Raw genomic sequence first — 20,304 nt, 5'->3', positions numbered from 1 at the left:
TCACATCCAGAGGATTCTTCAGTTAAGAAGTAGTAGCAAAGGTGGGTGTTGAGAAAAGATAATGATTTCAATAGTAAGAAATGTAGATTAAGTCTATTCTGGGCATGGGGTAATATATACACAGAAGTATGTACATATTATAAATACACAGGAGAGGGCAGGATAGTATTAGGCAATGAGTAAATTAGTAAGGGTAGAATATGGAGTATATAAAATGGAGTGGTGTAAAAATATGAAGTCAAACCACTAAGTTCCTCAACCTATTCACCTTCCTCCATCCTGCCTTAGGCACACACAAAGACAGTCACACTCCTAATCTTGTCATCACACACAAATGTACTATGTGCAAGAATTCTGAAATCCCTATAGTCTATTGGGTTTTCACCTCTCCTGTCTTCCCTTACAAAAAACCCACTTGTTGTCAGCGCCATGACCTCTCAATTGTATCCCAGGCCACTTTGCCTTGTACTAACCAGTCTCTCCTCATCTTAACCCCTTGGGGAACCAATTCAACTCTACACTGTCCTGCTCTCTTGAATTCCCACCCACCTTATCATATCACTGATTAAACAGGTCTCAGTCTTGGATCACTTTCACCATTCATCACCTTCACTTCTATGTATCTGCTGTGCTGCTAAATGAAGATGTAGAAAATCATGCAACTGTTCTATGTCCACCACAAATTTTTGTGACATAACCTCAACTGGTACCTCACTGCTGCCAGGCAATCCTACTCCACCTCCCTTATCAACTCATTATCCAATCTCCTCAGTGGCTCTTCCAAACTTTTTCATCCTTCCTGACATCTTCTATTGCCCTTCTTCACCCAACTCTCAGCTGAGATTCTAGCCACAGATTTTACAGAAAAAGACTAAGATCATTTACCATGAGCTCTCTCTTCTCCCCTCTCTTCCTCATCTCATATTTCAGGTGCCTTCTGCTACTCACTCCTTCTTCACCCCTTTCTCATTCCTTTACCAAAGCCAATCCCTCTTAACTTGCTCAAGTGATCCAATTTCAACCTATCTCCTCTCTATCATCCCTATTTTCTCACTTTTCCCCAATCTTTCCCTTTCTACTGACTCCTTTCCTACTGCCTAGACACGTAACCATGTCTCTTCTATCCTGAAAAATCTCACTTGATTTTTCCATCCCTGCTATCTTTCTATATATTTCTTCTACCCTTTGTAGTTTAATACTTCCAAAAGGTTGTGTACAATGGGTGCCTCCACTTTCCTCTCTCTTCTTAACCCCCTACAATCTGGTTTTTGATTTTCTCATTCCACCAAAATTACTCTCTCTGAAGTTACTAATTATCTCTTAGTTTCAAAGTCCAATGGCCTTCTCTTATTCTTTATTCTCCTTGATCTCACTGAAGCCTTTAACACTGCTAATCATTCTCACCTCCTTGATGCTGTCTTCTCTAGGTTTTCAGGACACCATTCTCTCCTGGTTTTCCTCCTACCTATCTGACTATTCTTTCTCTGTCTCTTTTATTAGATCTTCCTCCAAATCATGCCCTTTTATAGGTGTCTCTAAAAGTTCTGGTCGTGGGTCCCCTTCCCTTCTTCCCTTATATTATTCCACTTGGTGATCTCATCAGCTCCCATGGATTTAATTACCATCTCTATGCTGATAATTCTCAAGTCTCCCAGACCCCTATAACTGTGAAGGGCAATACCATTGTCCTAGTCTCTCAGGGTCACAACCTAGGAGTCACCCTGGATTTCTGACCATCTCTCATCTTCCATATCCAAGGCCAAAGCCTGCTGATTTCATTTTTGCAACATCTGTTATGATATGGCCACCACTTACTCTAGTGCAGGCCTTCATCACCTCAATGCCCGGATTATTTTAATAGGCTGCTGGTGCCTTCCTCCCCTCTCCAAACCACCTTCCAGTTTGCCACTAAAATAATTTTCCTAAAGCACAGGTTTGATCATGTCACTGTCCTAATCAATAAACTCCAATGGCTCCCTACTGCCTTCAGGATCAAATACTAACTACACTCAGTTTGGCCTTCAAAGTCCTTCATAAGCCAGCCCTCTCCTACCTTTCTAATCTTCTTACACCTTACTCTCTGATATGTATCCTTCCAACCACTGGCCTTCTGACTGTTTAACAGAGAAGATAATCCATCTCTTGGCTGGGAACATACTTTCTGGCTCTCCCTCATACCTGGAATGCTTTCCTTTCTCCAATGACTAGCAACCAACCCCTCTGGCTTCCAAGTAGCAACTAAAATCCTACCTTCTCCAGGAAGACTTCTCAAATCCCTCTCAATTCCAGTGCTTTCCCTCTCTTAATCATTTCCTCTTTATCTTGTATAGTTTGCTTTGCATATATTTGTTTGCATGTTGTCTCCCCCATTAGATTATAAGTTTCTTAAGGGCGAGGACTGTCTTTTGTGTCTTTTTGTATCCCCAATCAATCCCCCAGACTGACTGAAGTAGTCATGTAAAAAGAAAGCTATATAGTTACCTGACTAGAAGGTCCAGGAGAAGCAAAAGGTGAAGGACATGGCCCATCTTGCAATGAAAAATGTGCAATAAATACTATAAGTTTTGCAAATGCACCCCGTACTTCTGCACTGGGGCATTCCAGAAGGTACTCAGAAAAGCGATTTGAAACATTAAAGAGGACATTATGTGCAAACCAAAAGCGTACATTCTTGCTGTGACGGAGAAGAATACACAACGCATCATACCTGAAATTGTAGAAGAAAATAATTAGTAACAACAAAAAGTAAAGTTAATAATTTCATTCTTTGATTTTTAAAGATGTGACATTTTGCTGTTCAAACAAATAAAATAAATCTCAATATTCTTCCATTCTTGGTTTATGTAAATGCACTACTGAATAAAAACAAAGCTGTTCAAGCTGTTCCCATTAGAAGTTCCTGAGGAATGAGTTATTTTACACTGGTTAATTCCATTATAAATTTATCAATATGATGACTAAAAATCATTAATTAGGGTAGACTCATAGGGACATATATGGCTTAAAGTGATAAAAGATCCCTTCTAGCTATAATGACTCTGCAAAAATAGTATCCCAACTACAAACCGATAAGGATGCCTTTTAGTCATCTGGAGAGTTAGGTAGTACATGTACAGAGTGCTGTGCCTGGAGTCAGAAAAACTCATTTTCCTGAGTTAAAATCTGGCTTCAGATACTAACTGCATGACCATGGGCAAGTCACATAATCCTGTTTGCCTCAGTTTCCTCATTTGTAAAATGAGCTGGAGAAGGAAATGTCAAACCACTCCAGTATCTCTTCCAAGACAACCCCAAATGGGGGTCATGGAGAGTCAGGCATGATTAAACAACAACACAGTCATCTAGTTAATATAATCACTCTACATCTGTCTTATCACACTGAAAGTCCCTGAAAACATACATACACACACACACACACACACACACACACACACACACACACACGAAAAATAGTGTAGGCACTATTATAATTAGAAAGCTTAATATACTTTTCCTTACATATAATTCTATCCCTTTCCTTTTATAATTTATCAACAAATAACTCCATTTTAAGAAGTTTGAAACTAAAAATTTCATTTTTTTTCTCATCTAAATGACATAAAGTTATTATGAATATAAGGAATGTGAATGCTTTCAAAGTTAAAATAACTCCTTAACAGCTGTAGGAAAATGTCATTAATGCATCCCTCACTTCTGCACTATTGCAGATAGTTTACAAACCTCAATTTTTGAGTAGAACTTTTTTCTTTCCATTGCTACTCTTCTGTACAAGGGCTTTGGAAAAAAGTGTGAATGATTCATAATTGTATTCAGATTTTCATGATCAGAAGAGACTAGCATAGTACACAAAAGAAATGACACTATGTATTAAGACAGTATGAAAATTTAAAGCAATATACCAGTCACTGGCAGGGCCACGGACTATTTTTTTTGTGTGAAATCCTGTGGTGAAAAGGAATCTAGCAGCAAGCTGAATACTAATCATAGTAATTTCTTCTGCTTCAGGCAACAGATGATCTTGCCCTATGAAGAAAAATTACATATAAAGATCAAACATCTTTATCAGAAGGAAAAAAATGGTGCTAATTGACATAAACCTTACCTTTTTCTGATCATTCATATCTAATAGGTAATGCTATACAAAAGCATTCACATAATGATGTGAATCATTATTCCATATGAATATATGGAATGATGTCATAACCAAATTGATAAATTTTAAAAGGCACTCCAATATTTTCCAGTATCGTATTTTCATGATTTTATCAAGGAGGGAGAGAACCTCAAACAATATAATCCACAAGCATTTCATACTTTTGTAGATAGAGGCTATTCAAATGGCAACCAAAATACTGAACAAAATATACGTCAGTTGGTGCCAAACTCCTGATGATGAGACTCTTCATTTAGCTAGACCCTTCAAAATTGTAAGCTCCTTGAAAACATGGGATATGATTTTTTAAATGTCTTTTTATCTCTAGCACTGCACTTTGCTTAATTTTTTGATGAATTCGTTTGAAATGACAAACGTGTACAGAATCAAATGATGGTGTGAACTTGAAGTATTAACCTGCTTGACAGAAGCTGAGATTTACATGAATACCCTTCAAAAATCAAGGATTATGTCTACCTTAGGATGAGACACTATAGACTTTAATGTAGTATGTATGTAGTCAGAAAACAGCAATGATTACTGTATATAAATCTTTCTTCTAAAAAATAACCCACTGTGATGTATAAATCCTCTCAAATTTACAAACTGCACAAAAGTGAAAATATAAAATCTAGTTAGAACTGCTTAAAGGAAAGAAATGGCAGGAAAAAAGTTAACTTTATAAAACTATTAGCAGATTAATGGCTCACAAGACTAATAACAAATCTTCTTTGTAGCATCAAGCTAAATTGCAGGTACATACCTGGAGGAGGGTTTAAGTAGACACTGTTACAAGTCAGAAGTTTTTTTACAAACTGGAAATATTCCAAACTGTATTGCATACGGTTATGCATGAACTGTACATTCTGCTTCCGTACACTTCTTTCAATGGCTGATGGCATTTTAATCTGGTGGGGTTTTGTGGTGACAACCAGCTCTGAAATATATTTTATTAGCTCACTGTCCTTGTCTATCGTGTCCATACGTTCATAAAAAAGAATGTAAGCATTCCACCACCTCTTCTGGCGCCTGTATGACATGCGCTTCATCATATGATCAAACACTTCACCCATGTACTCTCCACCAAAACATTGGTTTTTCATTTCTTCATCATCATCCATTTTACATTCTGTCACATCTCCATCATCAAATTTATACCAGCGATTTTTCTCACCATCTCCACCATTCCTCTGGATGATGTAAGAATAATAATGTCCCCCACTTGCTTGACCACTGTGTACAAGAACACCCACCAGTCTATACTTTGTGCTTCCAGTTGGCTCATTTTCTGACTGTTCATTTTGTTGTATCAGCTGATTTTCAGGGTTTACATCATCCCCTTCCAGCTTTGCAACACCTGCCACTGTGTAAGGTTCCATGTCCAACTCCCGTGGAAATTCAAAGTAATCATTGAACTTGATTGCACATTCCCTTTCCCAGTCATAGTCGAATCGTTTTAGCTGAATGGCAAGAACTGGGGGCAATTTCTTAATTAGAAGGCGCTTTACTGTATCAACCTAAAAATAGAAGAGATATTGAATATTTTCTTAGAGTGCAAAGAGGACAAAACTAAACCATAAAAAGATCATGAAAAGAGTTGTAGGAGTTTACTAATGAATGTATAGATTATAAATTAGTACTGCTGGACATTGCTAATTCAGTTTTACAAATTAACTACACCTCTGAATATGGTACATGAGCCTAGTTATTTGTACATATGTCTAATGACAGGATGACTTTCATTTGTATAAATGGCACACCTCAAATCTTAGTAATAATAAAGTTTTTTTTTATTTCTTGTTTTTGCTTTTTGGAGGGCAAATTGGGGTTAAGTGACTTGCCCAAGGTCACATGGCTAGTTTTTGTGTTAAGTGATTGAGGCTGGATTTGAACTCAGATCCTCCTGACTCCAGGGCCAGTGCTCTAGCCATCTAGCTACCCCAATAATAAAGTTTTTATTATCTTAAAATTGCATTAATACTTTTGAGAATGCCTATAATTCTTTAGTTTACCAAATGCTTTCATAACATTTCATCTAAGTATCATGATAACCCTCTTTAGTATGGCAAATATTAAGCTGATTTTAGAGATGAGCAAACTGTGAATCAGAGAGATTGAAGGACTTGACCTAAATTATTCACCTAGCTAAGTGTCAGAACTGGAATAAAGGTCTTCTGATTCTAAGTCTAATACTCCTATCATACCACACTGTTAAGTGTCTCAACCTCAACCCCCTTCCTCCTTGACGGTTCCTCCCTATCGTGCCTAGAGTGAAAGTTCAATGGCACTATGGACCCAATCCTACTGCTGATGGAGATGGAGCAGTTTGCCCCTCTAGTCAGCCTACTCCCTCTGATTCTGGTGGGGGCTCTCCATTCTGGTGCTGAATTTGGTGAGGACACCCAAATCAGCTTAACTTTATATCCTTACAGCTGCTCAGAACTGCTGAGCTCAAGTAATCAGGTGTTTACGACCATGTCTGGTTCATGATCTTAAAATTAAAAAAAAAAAAAATCCCAGAGTCAAAAAACAAGCATTCTATAAAATTAAATGCTTTATAACTTTTTTTTTTTGCTTTTTGGAGGACAATTTGGGTTAAGTAACTTGCCCAAGGTCACATGGCTAGCTGTGTGTGTGTGTGTGTGTGTGTGTGTGTGTGTGTGTGTGTGTGTGTGTGTGTGTGTGTGTTAGTGTCTGAGGCTGGATCCAAACTCAGGTGCTCCTGACTCCACTGTGCCACCTAGCCGCCCGTATATAACAGTTTTTAAATCTAATATTAGCCACTGGACAAAACTTATTTGAAAGTAGACAGAAAGGATACATAATTAGTTAGCTGGCAGTGCCTAAAAGCCAGATTCACCAGACTGAATAACAAAGTGGGACCAAATAACAAAGAGGGACCAAAAACATAAATCTGCTCTGATCCACAAAGAACTCTTAGGGATTTAACTGGAGTCCTGGACCAAGTTCTACTTAAAGCAATTAGTAGCCCTGAAGAACTCCAGAGCAGCAGTAACATGCCAGTGGAAAGAGCAAAGGATTTAGAACCAGAGGATCTATAAATCAAATCCTACCTTGACTCTTTTCTAACCTTAGGCAAGTCACCTAACCTCTGAGCCTCTTAACTCATCTGTAAAATGAGGCAGTTGGACTAGATGACTTCTAGGGTCCCTTCAATTCTAAATCTATAATCTTATACCAATCTAGCAGGGACTTAAGGAAGCAGACTACATTGGAAATATTCTGTATTCCTCAAGTATTAGTAAGGGAAAGTGACATCTAGATTGTTATTGGAGCTTCTTAACCAGGCCTCAGTGGTTATTTCTTCATTTCTATCATCCTCTTTCCCATGACAATATTTTGGTTATCTTGGCCATTGTTATGAAACAAGGTAGGGAATAAAAAAGAGGAAAAAAAGATTTTCAAAGAAACAGGTATGTTCTGATATAGGATATGTCTAATTAAAATGAACTATATGAAAAAAAGACTGCCAACTGTCAATATACTTACCTTTTTGTTGCATTTTTCACAATGATATGCATTTGCACCTTCCAATAAATCTCCCTTGACATATTGTTCCAAAGAATCAAGAAGGTTTTGGTGATTTCTAATATCTACATTCAGAGTCGTAAATGATTCTTCACACTCGTACCTAAAGGCATTATTTGAAGAGTTCAAAAGTGTTCTGCTGGGAGGTACCAAAGCATTCTAACTGATTACATCATTAAATGTGCAGTACATTTTATATCATATCAAACTTGAGAAAGAATGTTACCACTTTAGGCATTATTTCACACCTCAAATATTCCTATTTAAAATCTCTTAAAATAAAAACAAGTATTTGATAAGGCTGCTTTTAAATAATTATATTTAGAAGGTTAGGGATTTTAGGCAGAGGGAGATATAGTTACTTTGGGACAATAAATTATTTATGCTATAAATATTTGAGTGCATATGTACATTGTGATAAATAATTTTCTTGTACCAACTGATTATGTACGTGGGGTGATAAAAAGGCTACTTCTTTGACTTACAACTTGTAGCCCCAGCTTGCAGATTAGAGCTTCTGGAGAATTTGGAGATATAGGACTAGAAGAAACAGGAACCATTTAGTAGGTGTGACTTCAGAATCCAAAAATAGGGCCATGGCACTGTTGTCCCCTTCTCAAAGATAGCTATCATACTGAGTGAAATTTTAAAGTATATAAACAGGGCTACTAGATACTCGTATCTTAATGTTAGTACGCTGAGCTACCTCTCAATTGCACTAAAAGAATTGGGAGTTTTGCTAGGGGTGGAGTTTGCAAAAGCTGGAGTTCAGAACTCTTTAGGGATATTTATGCCTGGTGGAGAATTTAAGGCATTAGGAAGATACTGGGTATCTGAGAACTACTACAAAAGCACTGTACAGAAAAAGAAACAGGAGTATACCAAGAGACAGATTTTCCTTAGAGTTGTTCAGGTATGTAGTGCCCAAGTATACTAAAAAGGTAGCTCCCTTTTTTGGGGCTAGTCTGTGAAAGAGGGAAGACAGACATGATAACAGCTTGGGGGGACAGTAGAGTTAGATGAAGGTTTTAAAAAAGGAGACTGGGGAGTGTTTGTAGGCAGCAGTGTAAAGCCAGTGAATAAAAAGGGAGGGAAGATGAGAAAGAGAGGGAATGATGAAGGGGGTTATTTCTTGTAAGAGACAGGTAAGGAATGGACCAAGAGCAAGAGTAGATAGGCTACTCTGTATATAAAAGGCCACTTTTTCCTCAGAGACTAGAACAAAGACAAAACTGAGATGGTGCAGAAGGGCTCCAAGGTATGTAAAAAGAATGACATGACTTTTAAATTTTCTTAATAAAGTCCTTCACTGGGAGGGCACAGCAAAGTCTAGAGGGCTTGAGAGCTAATTTTTTTTTTTTAATAAGCAATTGGGGTTAAGTAACTTGCTTAAGGTTCCACAGCCAGTTATTTCTGGGTGTGGTGCTAAGTATCTGAGCCTGGATTCGATCCCCAGGTCATCCCGACACTGGGGCCGGTGCTCTTACTCGCTGTACTACCTGGCCACCCTGAGAGCTAAACTGAAATTAGAGAAGGATAGTTGCCCCCTCCCAATTGTATATTATTTTTTAAAATTCTGAGTTCCAAATTCTTTCTCTCTTGCCTGTACCACCAACTGAGAGGTGATATTATTTATATGAGACATACAAATTGTAAATGTGAAATTAAGCAAAACTTTTCCCATATTAGCCACATTGCACAAAAAAGTCAAGAAAAACAACACAAGAAAACTACACTATAATTTGCACTGAGTTCATCAGTTCTTCCTCTGGAAATGGATACCATTTTCCTTTGGAATTTTCTTGGATCAGAGTAGCTAATTTTCCACAACAGATCACTATTATAATACTGCTATTACAGTGTACAATGATCTGGTTCTGCTGATTTCAGTCTGCATCACTTCATACAGATCTTGCCATGTTTTTTTTTTTTCCTGAAACCATCCCACTTGTCATTTAGAGCAAAAGAATACTCCATCATAATCATATTCTATAACTCTTTCAGCCATTCACCAATTGATGGGCATCCCCTCAATTTCCAATTCTTCATCACCACAATAACAGCTGCTATAAATTATTTTTGTACAAATAGCTCTATCTTTTTATCCTCCCTCCTCAAAAGTCTGCTTTGCTCCTAATCACTGCATCCCTTAATCTGCCCTCTCTTTTATTATCTTCCTTCCTTCTTTCTCTTATTCCATCCCTCTACCATTTCCTGTTGGGTAAGACAGATTTCTATATCCAACTCTGTTGTGTGTGTGGGTTTGTGTACTTCCCTCTTTGAACCAATTCCAATGAGTGAGATTTAAGTATTCCTCCTCCCCAGCAAAAGCTCATCCTTGCAAGCCTCTTTTATGTTAGATGATTCTCCCCATTCTACCTGTCCCTTCCCCTTTTTTATCCCTTCATTTTTTTGAGATCATCCTAACATAACTTACTCACACTTTTGCTTCCAGGCTTCCTTCTAACTGCCCTAAAATAAAGTTCTTAGGAATTACATGTATTGTCTTCCTATACTGGAATAGTTTCACTTTATTGAATCTTTTATTATTTTCCTTTATATGCTTCTTCTCTTTAGTCTTTGTGTGAATTTCAAAATTTCTATTCAGTCTTTTCATCAGGAATGCTTGAAAGTCTCCTATTTCATTAAATATCCCTTTTTCTCCCCTGATGGATTATACATTGGGCAGATTATTCTTAGTTGTAATTCTAGTTCCTTTTTCTGCCTTCTGGAATATCATATTCTATATTCTCCACTACACTTTAATGTTGAAACCATTAAATTTTGTATAATACTGACTGTGGCTCCATGATATTTTAATTGTTTCTTCCTGGATACTTGCAATACTTTCTCCTTGATATAGGGATTCTGGCTTATAGCATGTCCTGGGAGTTTTCATTTTGGGATCTCTTTTAGAAGGTCACTGGTATAGTCAATATCTAGTTTACCCTCTGAATTTAAGATATCAGGGCAGTATTCATTGATACTTTCTTGAAACAGAATGGGTAGACTCTTTTGATCACGACTTTCTGATAGGCCATTAATGTTGAAATTATCTCTCCCTGACCTATTTACCAAGTCAGTTGTTTTTCTGTTGAGATATTTCACATTTTCTTCTATTTTTTCATTCTTCTGTGAATTTTTGTGCCTCTTTTTCCCATTTGGCCTATTCTGTTTTTATGGATTTTGCCTAGAGTGAATTTTTGTGCCTCTTTTACCATGACGCCAATTTTGTTTTTTTTAATGCATTATTTTCTTTAGGCTTTTTTTTTGGTGTGCCTCCTTTAGCCAAGCTATTAAGTCTCTTTTCATAATTTTAATTTCTTTTCCCAATTTTTCTTCCACTACTCTGTAATGGAAATGCAAATTTAAAGATCTTCCCTGCCCCTAGGTTAAAGTGCACCTGGAGCCTGGGGTGGGAGGCTTATCAGTAGATACTTTTTGATTGGCCAGTGGGTCCAGAAGGCTGTTACATTCTCTGAGCCAGGAGAAGGCTATATAAACCCTGATTTGAGGCTTTGTTTTGGGGCTCACTTTGAGAAGTGTTCTGTGATTTGATCAGACGAGACTCTGGGAAGCCATTGTTGAGAGCCCCCCGGCTTTGAAAAACCCAGATGTTGATTTGGTATGGATGTAATGGTTGGACAGTTTGGAAAACTGTCTACTTGATCTGTTTCTCTGTCTTGATAATTCTGTCTGTATATTCTGAAGTTCGGGGTGCTGACCTTTTTCTCCTGAACTAGGTAAATGATACATATTTGACTGATTAATGTAAGCTTGTTAACCCATTTTGAGTTGCTTTCCTTTATCAAAGCAGATCCAAGAACCTGTACTGGCAGCCACCCTGGGGATGCTGGGGTGCTTGATGCTACATACTCTTATCTCTAACTTTTTCTTCAGTAATTTTTAAAAATTTTTTTAAATTTAAAGAAAAGAAAAAAAATTTCCATGTACACAGCAGAACACGAGGAGTCAATATAAAACAATAACGCTCCATTTCAAGAAAATCTATATAATACTACACATTATTTCAAAGCTGCCCAACTTTTTTTTGCTACTTCTGTTTTCTTTTGTTCTCTGCTGTGTACTTTTAACTTTACTTTGTCTCCTTCCCTCCAAGAAGGTTACAATTAAACATGGATATGTGTACACACATATATACACATATTCACTCATACACATTTATGTAAAACCATACTATGCCTATGTTTACTTGTCATCTTTCTCTGGAGGTGGATGGCATCTTTCCTTATTGGTCCAAGTCTCTCTTGGCTAAATTGGTTCTATTTATACAAAAAATTTTAATTTAAAATAATAGAAATTATCCATTTTACACTTCAACAATGCTCTTACCTTATGATATTAAAGTATGATACTGCTCAATCTCTTTCCTTTACATCTTTTTTCCCCCTGGCTTCTTTGGGATTTTTGACCTTTTTTCTTCCAAATGAACTTTATTATTATTTGTAATTATTACATTACTAAATATATATCTATATTTAATAATTGGAATTGCATTGAATTTATTAGGTAAAATTGTAATTTTTAAAAATTATTTGGCTTTACCTACCCATGAACAAGAAATGTTTATGTTCATGTAGTTCCTGTGTTTGTTTCAGCAAATATACTCAGCTATTTTATACTGTCTAGTTATTTTAAATGGTCTAAAACAATACTGAATACAGGTAACACACAGTGTTTGTAGTTTTCTTATTTTTCTCTTTAAATCTATTTCAGCCTTAACTCTGTCTGAGTTATGATTATCACACCTGCTATTTTTATATGGTAAATTCTACTCCAGTTTTTTATTTTATCTTTGTATCTCTTGTATCTTAAAAGTAACATATTGCTGAATTCAAAATTTTAATCTGCTGTTTCATAGATAAATTCATCCTATTCATGTTCTAAATTATAATTACTTGTGTATTTCCCTCCCTATTTTTCATTACTATCCTTCTCACCTATTTACTGTAACTATCTCTCCTTATGCCTCTAATTTACTTCTACACACTAGTTTGCCCTCTTATTCCTTAACTTCCCCTCTCCTCTAAGAGTCTCTCCCTCATCTTCTCCCCCTCCAACTCTATCCTCTTGCCTTTCTCTTTCTAAATTTAGAAGACTTTTACACACACCCACATACACACACCCCCACCCACCCAGCTCGCAAATTCTTTCTCCTCTGCAGCCCAGGCCCATGTCAGGTCAGCACGGACAGCTCTGCTTGGTGTCCCATTGACAGCAGAAGGTCCTTTAATCTTCTCTTACTCAACTGTGGATCCCTTATACTGTCCCTGAGGCTGAGACTGTCTCCCAACTCAGTTGCCTCCAGGGCTTATTGTCTGTTGATTCCACAGAATCAGCCTGTAGGTGTCTGCACTGCACTCAGGTCAAACCCCAACCCCTGGAGGTAGAGTACTGCTTAGGGTCTTCTCAAGTTGTCTTAGGACAACAACGACTTCTCTCCAACTCCTATTCATTTTTGCTGCTCTACATTCACTCTGAGGTGATGTTCTGTTTTTGTTTTGTTTTGCTTTTTTTTGGTGGGGGAAATTTGGATAGCCAAAAGTTTTCTGACCTACTTCACCACCTTCCCAAAACACTCCCCTCTCTAACTCTTCCAGGAATTCTTGCTGGGTTTGGGTCCAATGAGCACTTTTCTTTCAAGCTTTGGTTGTGGCTGTTTTCCATGCTTTTGTCTTCTGAATTTGTCTTGGTCTTCCTGGTTATTGTAGTAGCTTCCTATGGTTGATTTTTTTTGGTTGTTTGCTCATTTTTTCCAGCTTACATTTTGACTTTGAACTTTATATGAATGTTGTTATTTGCTCACCTAGGGGTGGGGAGGTACTGTCCTAAGCTTCTGGCTTTTTCATGGTGTTTTTTTTTTTTTTCAGACTTAGTTCTGGGGGATTTGAAAGTTTTTGGGGCTTCCAAGGTGGTGTTACCCTGGGAGAGGTGTAGTAGGTGTAGTCACTGCTCTCTTAGTCTGAGCTGTGGGCCCAGGAAGGGTCCCTGAACCACAGGCAGCCACAAGTGCTAATGCTTCTCTTACCCATGTAACTGTGACTCCAAATTGTGTGTCGGCAGAGTTGCCAATCAATACTAGCTATAGCCACTGCTGGTGCTGTGTGCACTCTGGGCTGATGTCTACCCTGGAGTTTTAGACCTTTCCTGCTGATGTCCTAAGTGGTCTTAGAAGGGGAAAATATTTCATCCTCACCTTTCGTTGGCCCTGTTACTTCTAAATTTATTGTAAGGCATCATTTTAAAATTGTTTGGAGGGGAATGCTGGGAGAGTTCAGCTGGGTGGCTATCTATCCTCTGCTATATTGGGTTAGCTCTCTAGAAGATATATTTGTAATGAACACAGATGGCACCACTGTGTGACTTTTCCCAGTAGTATTTAGCAGCAAGTGAGTAGGAGCAGAGAAAAGCGGATAATGGTACTAACCAAGAGTTGGGATTTGGCAAATAGGACAAGGCAGCAAAGGATTTGAGAGTCTACTTGTTTCAAGTCTCTCCCCTCTCCAAACCATCCACTAACAGACAGGCCTTAAAAGGTATAGTTTTGACTATGTTACTTCTTAGCTCAAAACCTTCTGTGGTTTCTTCCCATGTCTCTAATAAAATACAAACTCCTTATTCTGATAAAATACAAGATCAATTTCCCAATATTATGCTGCGGTCCCAGTTTAGCTCCAGTTTACCTTTCTAGCCTTCTGTCACATAATTCATTTGAATATTATACTTTTTTAAGCTAAATTAGAACACTAGCTATTTCTTGATTCCATTATATCCCTCTCCATAGTATGCCATGCCCCCATATTTACAAAAAACTTGCCAAATTTACATCTGTTGAAATCCCTTTCTTCCTTCAAGAAACAGCTGAGGTAACTTTTCCATGAATTCTTTCCAAATGGTCACAGAACCTCAGAGCTGTGAGGCACATTAAAGCCCCAAATCACACCTGTATAAGTATCTACTCTATTATACTCTTCTTCTCCCTGTTCCCTTGTGCCTTCACATGAAGAACTTTCGTGAGGAAACTGATTATTACTCCCTATACATGGTTCATAGTAGCCATTTATACCTTTAAATACCTCTAAGAAAGTAAAGTTTAAATATGGAAAAAAAAATTTAAATCTGTCTCTATGAAATAAACCTATTGCTTTTAATGCAGCATTTTGAAACCAAGCTGAACAGAACAAATGTAATCCTCCACAAGATAACCTTCCCATCTTTTCTTCAGGCTGAGTTAAATATGCAATTCCTTCAATTACATTCCTTTTTTTTGATGATTTCAAGCACCCCAATCACCCTGGATGCCATCCTCTAGATGTATACTGGACTTCTCAAGTGTTTTTTTTCCTAAAATGAACTTTTCTAAACTATGCACAACATTCCACAGTATTCTGAACAGGGCAGAGTAAAATGGGACCATTCTCTGCCTTGTGTTCCTGACATGTCCTCTCATAATCAAGCCTAAAAGTACATTAACACTTTTGTTTACCACACTGTGCTAAAATTACATGTCCATTAAAATCTCCAGATCATGAGGATATTTTCCTTCTTAAAATTTTGAGCACTTTTCTCATATATTACATTCAACTTGATGATATACATTTACACATATGTTTTATGTCTCCTGTTAAAATATAAGCTTTTCTTTTGCTCACCATGTGTATACGGAAGGACTTTTTGTTTACTCAATAAAATCTTTCCTAAAAGTAAATTGATCAAAACTGCAGTTAAAAAAGTTAATGACTTCAAAAAATTATCATGAAAACACAACTGGGTAAGCAAAATTTAAGGAGACTCTAGGAAGTTGCTAAAAACTAGAAACTAAGTGACAATAACACTTAGTCACTTAGTTTTAACATACAACAAATAGTTTGATAAACCAACTAAACACAGTGATAACAAAATAGAGAGGTTTGATTTGCCATCTCCCTAAAATACAGAAAATGGTTTCAGTTATTAAAGGTAATTTGTTAACTTTTCTGGTCATACTCTGACAATGCTGCAGTTTTCCTTTGCTGGATAAAATCTCCTATTTTCTTCACTTTCTACTTAGGGAGAAGAAACAAGGTTACAAAAAGATGCATTGACCTGCAGATTTGCCTTGCTGAAAACAGACTTGAAACAATATGTAAAAAGAGGGAAGGAAAACTCACAGAAACCATTATTCCTTCTCATTTCATACAATCTACAAAGCATGAAAATAAAACAGTACCAAGTAAATGGTTATATTATATTGGTGACCAAAAGGTCAAATTCAGCTTCTAATCTTTTAAATTTCTTTCGGTTATCGATGCACACTATGCACTAAACAAATTATGTTGTATACTTTTCTGATTTTGATGGTCAATTAAAAAAAATAAATTTTAATGTGCTATAAAACCTCATTTAAGATGAACAAACCAGAAACAATTTCACCTATTCAGGATTTTAAAAAAAATTGCTTCAATGAACCAACAAGCATTTATAAATTTCTACTATGTGTCAGTCACTGCTCTAGGCATGTGAAACAAACAGCTCTTGCTCTCAAAGAGCTTAAATTATATTTTGGGAGACAATATATACATACATAAGTTTATGCAAAATAAATACGAGATAATTTTTTGGAGGAAGATACTAGCAGTTGGGGGGAATCAGGGAAAAGGTCTTGAAGTTGAGCTTTTCCTATGCTAATAATGCCAAAGGATTAAGTATAAAGTAGGTTTGGTCATAAACTGGGTAATACCTATCAATAATCAGTTACTTAACTGATCATGCTTATCCTGACTTTTTTTGGGGGGGTTCACCATTTAATTTATGGAAGACCTAAGAGTTTTTTTTTTAAAGCGTCCCAGAGAACAAAAGAATGGATTATACATAAAATTTATTACAATGTAAAAGCTCAGCAAACAGTGTGCTGAAGTGCTAATATGCTTTATTGACGATGGTAGAAATAATCAAAGAGATCACGGAAAACTTAGAAGAACTGAGGGCAATTTAGACAATGATTAAAATACTAAAGAAAAACAAGTCTGAAATACTTAAGAAGTCTAATCATGTAATGACCAGCCCAGACTCTAGAAAACATGGTGAAATATGTTGCCCACCGCCAAGGAGAGAGGCTTAGAAGTGGGCAGCCTAGAAGATCAAACTGAGACATACATTAAATTTTGGACATGGTCAAATTATGGATTTTTTCATGTAACTTGCCAATTTTTTCAAGTTTGTTTTTTTTTTGCTAAAAAAATGATTACAGAAGATCAGTTGAAACCTGAGAACTTGATTAATAATGGACATGATCATGACAGGACACACATTTTATTTTGTTTTATTTATTTTTTTGCTTTTTGGAGGGTGGAAAGCAGGGCAATTGGGGTTAAGTAACTTGCCCAAGGTCACATACCTAATAAATGTCTGAGGCTGGATCTGAACTGAGGTCCTCCTGACTCTAGGGCCAGTACTCTATTCACTGAGTCATCTAGCCACCCCCTGAGGACATACATTTTAAATATAGATAGATACTTTGCTAAGAAAAACGTTATACAGAAACAATGCTTCTGGTATAAAAACATTAAAACTCATCAATGCTATGTATCTATCTTTAATCATCCTTAAAACTATGAACTCAAAAGGCTACATGTAGAAATATAAGAAAACTTAACTGGATTTATATATACAAGGCTTCATCAATATAATAAAAACAATTCTACTGAAATTCATTTACAGATTTAGTGCTATACCAATAATACTAACAAAAGAGTTAATTTACAGAACTAGAGGAAATAAAGATTCACTTGGATTAACAAGAGTTTAATAATTTGGAGGGAAATGGTAGAATAAATGTAGAAATAAGGGGGTCTAGAATGATCAGATTTTTCATTTCAAACAATATTACGAAGCAGTAATTATCTTATTTGGTACTGTTTTAAAAAATGATCATTGGAATGACACATTGCAAAAGAATATAGTCAATCCACTATTTAATAAACTCTAGATAGTACGTCTATTCAATAACAGCTGAGAAAATCCAAAAGTAGCCTGGTAGAAAATGTTTGCATCACTATCTCATGATACACACAACAAGTTTCAGCCAGATATGTGACATATCAAAAAACAAAATTAGAAGGATGAAAGGAGATACCTTTCATATCTGTAATTAGAGGAAGAATTTTTTTCCTTTTTTGGAGGGGAGAGGGCAGGGCAATTGGGGTTAAGTGACCTGCCCAAGGTCACATGGCTAGTAAGTGTTAAGTGTCTGAGGTTGGATTTGAACTCAGGTCCTCCTGACTCCAGGGCTGGTACTCTATTCACTGCACCACCTAGCCGCCCCAAGAGGAAGAATTCTTTTTTTTTTTTTTTTTAAAGCAATCGGGGTAAAGTAACTTGCTCAAGGTTACACAGCCAGTTATTTCTGGGTGTGGTGCTGAGTGTCTGAGCCCGGGATTCGATCTCCAGGTCGTCCCAACACTGGAGCCGGTGCTCTTACTTGCTGTGCTACCTGGCCGCCCCAAGAGGAAGAATTCTTAACCAAACAAGACTACAAAAGATGAGACAATTTTTATTATATAAAAATTTAAAACTTCTGCACAAACAAAATCAATGAGGTTACAAGAGAAGCTGTTAAATGGGAAGGACTTAGGAGAGAGGTGTGGCAATAAGATGTGTAGCAATAAAAGTATGCCATCCCAGATGAATATAGTAACACCCAAGTCAAAGAACTATGGATCAAAAAATAAGTAGGTAAGGGACTGATTTTGGAAAGGAAAAAAGATACTCCACCACTAAGAAAAATACAAATTAAAATAATTCTGAGGTTTCACTTCATAACCACCAAATTAGTAGATATGATGCAGTTTGTAAAGCTAGTAATTAGTATAATCATTGTAACAGAATATACAAAGTTACTAAATTGTCCACATCCTTTGACCTAACAATCCTACTATTGGGTACCTACCCACACATGGAAACAGAGAGAAAGCTTCCAAAGATACCACCATATTCATAGCAGCACTCTTTACAGTTGTAAAAAAAAAAAAAAAAAAGATAAAAGTGACTGTAACTGGGAAACAAATGGAAAAATGATGGTATACGAATAAAATTAAATACTACTGTGTCATATAAAATATAGCAAGACTTGATGAAATGATAACAGTGAAGCAAATGGAACCAGGAGAACAGGCACAACTATAATAATTCAAGTCAATTGTATTTAGATTATGCAAAAATGTAGTTTTTGTTTTACAGAACTGATAGTGAAGCACCATCAGTTGGTGGGCAAGTCACAACCCCAATTGCCCTATTTCTCTCAATAGAAAAGCTGTGTATGATGGATGTGGGATATTTATATGCTGTAAGCTACAGTTATGGCAGTTGGTTTACTTAACTGTTGGGGGAGAGATTAATTGGAAAAGAAAGGGTGTATAAAAACAATAAAGATCAATAAAACACTTTTATATGATAAAGAAAAGTATAATGGTAGGTAAATCATATTTTTTTGAGGCCAAAGGGATCTTAGGCATCATCTAGTCCAACTCATTTATTTTAAAGATGAATAAAGAGGCTAAATCAAACTGATTTGCCTAGGAGCTAATACAGATTTATAAGAAGCATTGTGGGGAGGAGTAAATGTAGCATTTCCCCCCACATTTATACCATGTTATCTCAGGTTAAAAAAGCAGGTACACAAAAGTGCTATTTGTAGTCATAAACATCTAGTTCTTATAATGAAGATATTAAAATCACACAGCATTTATTGGTATGTAATTATGGGAATTTTTATTTGGAATAGTAAAAAAATCAATACTAGACTTACCTATGTGGACAACCTTGGCAAATCTTCTGATCAGCAAAAGAACCTCCTAAGACTTTACTTAGCATAGCAGGATGTCCCAATGCTTTTAAAGCTTCATCTAAACTATCCACCAAAGAATTAAAAAATTCTAAAGCATCGTGTTGTTCACGTAGGTTAACAGGCTCACCCCAAAGCCTAATTTTAAATAAAAGGAAAGCATTACTTTGACAAAATATTTTACATGAAAAAAGTTAACGTAATAAAGACTACTTACTTGTAAAAAATGTGTACCAATGTACCCTAAGGTTAAGTAGGAAACACTACCAAGTTATAAACAATAATTAGCATATATGAATGATCTTCACAGTATAAAATGTTTTACTACCAATGCAGAAAGATATGAGCAATAACAAGTTCCTCACATTAATGGACAGAGAAATATAGTCATCTGCACAGCCTAAAATGGAGGTATTATAAAGGAGAGAGGATATAATAGAGACTATCCTGATAAAGTGATAAAGTAAGACAATGCTTTATAAATACATACTGGTTGAAAACAAATATGAATTTTACTTATGATCTAATATTGACATAATCCTGGTAAACATAAATAAAACATTTCCTCCAAACCCAAGTCATTCATAAAATAGGGTCTTGCTCTATGGGACAACAAGTGAGTTTGCTAAATTTCAAGGATGTTCCTGTCTTTATTTACAAGGTAATTAGGTGAAAGCATAGGTAATAGCTCATTTTACCAATAGATATTCTTCTTCAAATTTGCTTATAAAGGGGTAATATTTAAAATCTGCCATGACAG

At 36.4% G+C, this 20,304-nt stretch overlaps 1 protein-coding gene across 4 annotated transcripts in view; it reads right to left on the bottom strand.

Annotated features, from left to right (window-relative positions):
- Positions 1-20,304, bottom strand: part of USP9X (ubiquitin specific peptidase 9 X-linked) — a 269,058-nt gene that overhangs the window by 21,967 nt on the left and 226,787 nt on the right. For all 4 annotated transcript variants that reach the window (XM_069065713.1, XM_069065714.1, XM_069065710.1 and 1 more), the window contains 5 exons: positions 19,509-19,682; positions 7,664-7,805; positions 4,917-5,670; positions 3,900-4,023; positions 2,482-2,707 (listed from right to left, as the gene is read on the bottom strand). In XM_069065713.1, coding sequence (XP_068921814.1) covers positions 2,482-2,707; positions 3,900-4,023; positions 4,917-5,670; positions 7,664-7,805; positions 19,509-19,682 — 1,420 coding nt within the window. The remainder of the gene's footprint in view (positions 1-2,481; positions 2,708-3,899; positions 4,024-4,916; positions 5,671-7,663; positions 7,806-19,508; positions 19,683-20,304) is intronic.

This window comes from Petaurus breviceps, unplaced genomic scaffold (genome assembly GCF_028583685.1).
Source record: "Petaurus breviceps papuanus isolate PSGF00001 unplaced genomic scaffold, PetGlider_PUasm1.0 90700, whole genome shotgun sequence".
Lineage (NCBI taxonomy): Eukaryota > Metazoa > Chordata > Mammalia > Diprotodontia > Petauridae > Petaurus > Petaurus breviceps.
Note: the sequence above shows the minus strand (reverse complement) of the source record. Positions and strands in the feature narration are given on the sequence as shown.